This window comes from Papaver somniferum, chromosome 3 (assembly GCF_003573695.1).
Source record: "Papaver somniferum cultivar HN1 chromosome 3, ASM357369v1, whole genome shotgun sequence".
In the NCBI taxonomy this organism is placed as follows: Eukaryota; Viridiplantae; Streptophyta; class Magnoliopsida; order Ranunculales; family Papaveraceae; genus Papaver; species Papaver somniferum.
In genome coordinates, this window is record NC_039360.1 from 81121549 (window position 1) to 81129047 (window position 7499).

A 7499-nucleotide genomic window follows, 5' to 3' on the forward strand; every position below is an offset into this window, starting at 1 on the left:
AAGAACAAGATGCTTACACTCTCTGTAACTTGATTAGCTTTTGATTGTTAAGAGGTAAATTAGTGACAACTGATATTCTCGAATGCAGTTTCAAGCATCCCTTGCCTTTTGTAAACTGCTATGATATTTATTGTATTACCTTTTCAAGATGTAGTTTTGTACTTTCATCTGTATTGTTTCTCAAGAGCTATTGTTCTCTACATTTTGAAGAAAACCTATTATTTCACCAGAAAACAGTCCATTTTACAGTTTACCAGCTGAAACTCCATCATGGTTTTAGTTGTTCTGGTTGACACTTGTTGAGCCAGATATTGATTCTATATGGAAGAACACAAGTTGAGTAGTAGAATTTATGCCGACAAGGAAACATGCAGTTGATTTTCTGGTTGTCGGCATGCACATATAGCTTATCCAAATCGTGTTGACTCCAAATACATATGAGCTCACAATTAGGCTGGGTAACCATGGCAAGAGTTTCCCTACTAACATATGCATCAATCAGCTAATAAAAAATGAAATGGATCTAACTAACAGATTTGTATAATGTCGGATTAACAGAAACTCAATTAAAAGATCCGAAACACGATTTCCAAATGTAAAAGAACTCCCTAAATACTCATAACATCTAGACCATAAAGAAAACAAGCTGAGGTTTTAAAGAGTACTCAAAATATGAGTTCTTCAATATGCATTCCCCGGAAACAGATTTTCATCCTCCTAATCTTTCTTGGGTTGACCTGGAGTATTAGTATTCTTAATCTTCGTCTTGTCATCATCATCCTTCTCCACCGGAGGCAATGTCTGTTGTACAAGTCAAAATTTAATAAAACAAAAGACTATTAAAACACCATTAATCGACAATCATATAGATCGACCACATTTTCTTGAAAAAAAAAACTAATTGAGGCATTTTCCCGAATACTTAATAGACAACTAAATGACTTACAAGATCAGGCTTGTAAATGTTGTGAACTACAGATGCACCAGCAAGAAGCGATGCAACAATCACAACAGTCGACAATGCAAGTGATGGTGTTCCAGTTGGTTGCCTCCCGCCAAATTTCATTTTTCTTCTTCTCTTCAACAAAATCCAGTAAAACTTCCTTTAACGATCACACTCTTCTAACGATCACACTCCAGGTAAGAGCAACTCCTATGTGAGGAGTATTTTCAACACTCCGTCTCCTTGGATTCGAAGGAGTTAGCTCTCTCTGCAGGAGAGATACCACAATAATTTTCCCGAAATCAAAAAAAATAAAATAAGGGAAGTAAATTGTGTATAATAAATAGTAGCTGATCATAATTGAGTTTTTTTGAAATTTATGTCGACAAGGATCTATGTAGTTGATTTTCTGGTTGTCGGCAAGCACATGGTATGTGCATATAGCTTACCAAATGAGTTCCGTTGACTCCAAATGACGAAAGGTTCAAGTTAGTCTACTGTCCATTTTCTGAACTAAAAAATCTTCTCGTCTTTGCAACCATCCATTCTGCTGGTGAGTCCTAAGCCCTAACCAGTACATGACTAACGCCAAGATTTAACCTTACTGCAGAGGAAGCAATGGAGTTGACAAAGCTCTGAGAGACCCATTTGCTTTCTGCAGGAGTTCTACTAATCAAAACATTCACTAGACCAGATGTTTTGCTATATTTCAAGCTTATACAAGAACAAGTCCAGTTTTTTTCCTCGATGAATGACAGAACAACAAAATATATTAACAAGAAGAATATTGTATTTTTAAGTACACAATCAACAGAGTAACCACATATAATAGTACATGACAAGAAAATAACTGGAAGGACATACACACAATTGTCTAGAAACAAAGCAAATGGTAAAACAACAATCAATCTTTGGCAATAACAAAAGAGGCCTTCACCTTCTATTTCAATCAACTAGTCTGACAAAAACCAATATCTTCACCCTCCTTATTTATGTTTTCCGCCGAAGAGGATCTATTTAGAATTGGGTTGGGGTGCTATAACAAACACTATGAGTACAGATACCATAGCTTAAGAGGATGCATCTTTTTCTGTCTTTGTTGGGTTGAACGCTTGCTGTTCCGCGCAGCTAAGGTTATCATTATCTGTAGCTGCATCTGCTGCACCAACTCCCATCAGATCAAGGTAATAGCGGTAGTGGGAAACAATGACGTTCATGTCATCGATATCACCTTGACCACAAATTTGATCACCATAGAGAATGTTCATTGTGGTTCCGAAACCAGGAAGCCTCTTGGCCAAAGTGTCGTTCTTGGTAGGCTTCCAGTCTCCAACAAAAGCTTGGTGGGGTGAAGGTTGGTTTTTCTTGATTGGTGTCATCCATTTCCACATAGCAGCTTGGAAGGCAATAGTAGCGTTTTGTTCTAGGTATTCAGGATGGTTCAACAGATCCACCTTTATTCCATCACCGATAGCTCCGTAGTTGAAGTTCCTAATTATTCATATTAACAAGCTCTCCTTTAGTAAATTGTAAGAGTTTATGCGAAATTTCGAAATCAGATAGAACAACTATAAATTGAGAGAAAACAACATCTTCTGAACATAATTTTCAACAAAATCAAGAACAAAAGGTTGATTATTCGAGGGAATGATAAATCAACTGTATCCTTGTGATGGAGATGAGTGTTGAACTATGTAGAAAACATTTTCAAAAAACAATTGCCACAAAATTAGTAGTCCGACCACAAAAGACAATTCTTTGTTCTATTTCCTCACAAGAGATATGTAATTCCGCAAATTCAAATAACCAAGCTGGCGAGTGGTGGGATAGCAAAACCTAAATGACCTTAAGATATAAAAACATAGCACCAATACTTTCATGGGGATAGCGAACCCTAAATGACCTTAGATATAAAAACACAGCACTGACACTTTCATGGGGATAAATAGCTAACATTAAACTGAACAGCGACCAATTAACCCAATTGTGAACAAAAATCAATAAAAGCAATTCCACCAATCAAAATGCACAAAGATCTAAAATCCTAAAAACATAAACTAGGGAGAGAGGGAGTTACCAGTAAACAGGAAGAGCACCACGACCATAGTATTCAGCACCAGGAGCACAAGGATAGAGATAACCATCTCTACAGTAAGACTGGCTAGGACTCATCTCCCGTTTATAACAAAGTCCCCAAGCTAAAGGACCACCAGTAGCAACACCATAACCACAAGAACTTTTAGCACCAACATGACCTAAAAATGCTGCAACTTCTTTCATTTGCATCTTTTTCCCACCAGTAGTACCAAATCCAAGTCTTTGGAAATCAATAGAAGCGGTAATAAATGACTGATAATCATAAAAGCCAACAGCTTGAGCTGTGGGTGCGTTTCTCTTTGAGAATAAGTTCTCAAATTGATAAGATTGGAAGAAATCTGAAATTGTTTGATTACAACAGTAAATTGAATTCTTGCATTCCCATTTATTAGTACTGGTACAAAGTTTCTCCTTTGCTTCCACATTTACAGAGACTAGTGAAATTACCACCATTATCATGAAAACCCATTTGATACCCATTTCTTCAAAATCCCCTAAAACAAAAAAAAAAAAAACAGAAAAATAAGAGATTGATAAATGGGAGGAGATACAAGTGTAATTAAAAGATAATATGGTGACTTACAGTGAAGGGATATCTGGATTTGAGTTTGCTTGTACTGGAGATTTTGCTTTGGATGAAAGAAAGAGGGAGAATGCGGAGGTGAAGAAGAAGAAAAGGAGCTGGTGAGCAGATCAGAGAGGTCTGTCCAAGTGCTACTCACTGGGACCTACTTGAGTGAAGCAATTTTCCTAATTAATTTTTTTTTGCAGAATCAACGGTTGATATTGTGGTTGGTGTATTTATGATATTGAAAGATGGTCGGTGTCTAAGCAACTACAGGCTGGACAATAACCCACTACCTTCCTCACCGACACTCTGTTTAGTCTTTCTCCTTCTGGAAATTTATTTTCGCGTGTTAAAGTTTGCAGCGGAAAATGTTTTCTTGGGAATAATTGTGATGAAGATTTTGGATAATTAAAGCCTCTTCTATGATAGGGGATCATGGTCGAACTCTTCTCTCAAATCTCAACCTTCTTTGGAGCAAATCCTATAGGTAGTGTCACTCACTGCCAATTTGCTCTAACTAGTCCCAACTTATTATTTCACCAATTTGAAGTTACAACTTCTCGGCACTTCAAATTTAACACTAATATCTTTTAATTTAATTGAAATTTTCGTAAACCCCAAGTTCATGGTCTTAATAATACTCCAGGCGATGATTTATTTATTTGCATAAACTATCTATTACAAGCTTGCAGCACAATAACAGAATGATTTTTTGCCAGAGCGTTTATTTGCAGTTCTACGATGACATCAGAAACCCGAAAGCGCGTAATGCAGCTCGCTTACGAACACTTTGAGACAATTAGCAAAAAAAAGAAAGCAAACAAATTTGTAGCTTTAATAATGCAAGTTAATCAATTAAGAATGAGGAGTGAAACATTTGGTAAGAAGATCATTAGAAGAGTGGCAAAGATTGAAAAGCAAACATTTCCCATTGTTATTTCGAATCCTTGAGGTGTTGATCGAATTCAACCCATTTTTTATTGGTTTCTGGTTCACTAAGTACATCTTAATGAAGATGCACTTTAAGTAGTTATCTTTCTTAACCAAATGTAATGATTATTCTGAATTTGGAGGTTAATCTTAAACTTAATGTAATGGCTAAATTGATTTCAAATAAATTAGCAGTTTCATTAATTAAAAATAAAATTACATAAATATAAGAAATAAAAATTACAGTTCTTATACCGTTGTTCATTATTATAGTTTCAGAGGCCAAGACCCGAAATATTTTCATCGGCTAACAAATTTGAGAAAGTCGCCATATTTTCTCCTCCATAAGATTGAAAAGTAGCAGAAGAACTTTAAAAAGTAAAAGAGGAAGGTTGTAAAGTATAAGCGGAAGTTGTGGCGGTCTAGGATGATAAATTTCACTCTGTTCCAAAGCTGAACCCATGTTTCCAATGGTCTCGTCTCGAATTATAACACATGATGTTGTGTTCGTACTTCAATTTCATGTTTTTGTGTTTCTTGTACAGTCTAGTGCCATGACCCACCATGACTACCGCAACAAAAAGGTGCACCAATATAAGTATTAAAAGTTGACGACCCCAATCCAAAAATCATACATTCTTTCCTCCAGTTGTTAGTTGCCTCTAAGTGCATAACTGTAATTAGTTGGTTTAATCATCAGTAGCTTTTACGTTGAATCATCAATTCATTTACGGTGACATCAACATCCTAATAAGGATAAGTACACGTTGATAGGTAAAAAAAATTTACGGGTTAAAGTGTAATGTGGTGGACTAGGCAGATGCTCGACGAAGCAAATTTTCTAAAACCTTTAACAGATGCATTACATGGGAGTGTTTTGACTTCGAGAGATCAATCTATAAGACTTTGGCCTAAACCAAGAAATGGTCGTTCCTGATTCAATTCGGTCACAAAGGAAAGAGAAGGGTCGGTCTGTATGAAGGAAAACCGAGAAAGTGTTGAGATCAATGGTAATTGATTATGGATGATGTGTTAAACTGTTTTGAAGATGATTTTATGTATTGGACCGAGAGAAATATTATGTGCGCAATTGATACGGCTGTTGGATGACTGATGTCTGATAAGATGAATTCAGTTCTTCTTAATTTTAGTAAAGTTTCCCATATCATAGTTCGATAACCTGTTTCTAGCAGAAGCAGTTAACACATTAATCTCCAGTAAGTGGTGACAGTTAAAGAGGTGTGGAAGAGTAGGGAAGTGGAAAATCATGGTTGAACCAGTTTCGTATTGCGAGAGAGACTTGGTTGATTGTCAGACTACCATTCTATTTACTCATTCAACTGTCATCATGACTTACTCGCTTTCTTATCGTGGATGTAATGCTATATCGCGCATGTTGTAGATCGCCGGACCAAAACCTTAGTGAATATCCTCCCATGTGAGGTGATTGATGTCTCATGTGAAGTCTGCTTTGCAGATGAGTATTTATTTAGTCAATTCGTTGACTTAGATAGACCATCAGTCTTAGCTTGATGAGTCAAGCATGATTCTCGATACTGAACATGACATGCTCTATGACTCATCATTATAATGGATGAAGCATAAGGTGTCGGCTGAGACAACAATGATGCTTTATAGGCCATATACGTGGAATCTGATGGATTATTGATGATTGTGACATATCATCGAGTCAGCCGAGGCAGCAATGATACTTGAATGGTTTGGATTGATGAGCATAGGTATGATGAGATTGATGGATCGATAATGGACAAATATGTATTATGATGTATAAAGTTTTTGAAAGGAAATCATATGAAGATGACTAATGTTGAATAGCTATGAAATATTCATCCTCAACCCATCATGTCAAGAGTAATTTGAATGAGAAGTAGAGATTATGATGTTAAAATACTGGTTGATTGGTCTACGAGATATTGATAGCAGGATTAATAAAATATTACTTCGTCGAGTAACTAAAATGTTGATAGCAAGAACGAATATTAAATATTTAATTTAAATATTGATAGTTAGATCAGTATAAAAATTATTGATGGTTAAACCTAAATAAAATTATGTTTTGCAGAGCATCAAGTATGAAACCCTAATTTGGAAAGTGATGGATCAAGAAATGATTGATGGAAGACCTATTAATGGGGAAAGGGGGCAACCGACCAATGTGTATGAGTAGCGGCCATTGGTGGTGGTGTATGTATTGTCCAATTGGTGTAAAGAGGATCGGCCAAAATGGATTGCAGAGGATAAATTGGATGATTAATCAACATATATGATGAACCTTCCATGGTGGTGCACCGGCCACCATGTTGACGGCTGAAAATTCCTGAGAATTTTGGTATTTTTGGTGGCCCTTCGAGCATTATTTTTGTATTTTTCAGAAGAGCTTGATCTTGACTGAAACAGTCAATTTTTCTCGGAAGAACAAGTAGAATTTTACTCTTGTTAGAGCATAGTTCGGTTGAACTCACCAAGCATTGGTATGTCAAGTTTGGTTGTCATATTTTAGTATCAAAACTCATCTAGAGTCGCTTGATTAACTACTAGAATCAACTTCGTTTAGGTTAGATTAGAAAGTCTAGGAATGTTGAGACATATAAGTATTACTTTGAATACCTAAAGAATGAGAAGAATTAACGACTGCAACAATGACATCATCCTTCCACTTGAGGTTAGTAATATTGTCTTGGCTTGTTTCCATTCTTAACATATCTTTGAAGTCGTATTATATTGAAAACATAACATGCGAAGCTGTATATATATAATACTCTAGTGATTAGACTTGGTCATATCATTATGATCAAAGTGTCAAGGAACTTATTGAATTACGAAGTATAACGCTTATCTTTGGAACTTCGTAAATACAACATCAACATAATCTATGTATTTATTTACTTGATAATGTGTAAGATATAGGTATGATTTCATCCTATAAAACTATGTATCGTT

General features: G+C 35.8%; 1 protein-coding gene across 1 annotated transcript; it reads right to left on the bottom strand.

Annotated features, from left to right (window-relative positions):
• Positions 1–1695: 1695 nt before the first annotated feature.
• On the bottom strand, positions 1696–3782 carry LOC113356635 (chitinase-like protein 1). The gene is made up of 3 exons (XM_026599825.1): positions 3624–3782; positions 3021–3534; positions 1696–2434 (listed from the first exon to the last, which is right to left on the bottom strand). Exons 2-3 carry the CDS (start codon positions 3518–3520, stop codon positions 2014–2016), a joined length of 921 nt encoding a protein of 306 aa, XP_026455610.1. The 5' UTR covers positions 3521–3534; positions 3624–3782; the 3' UTR covers positions 1696–2013.
• Positions 3783–7499: the final 3717 nt, after the last annotated feature.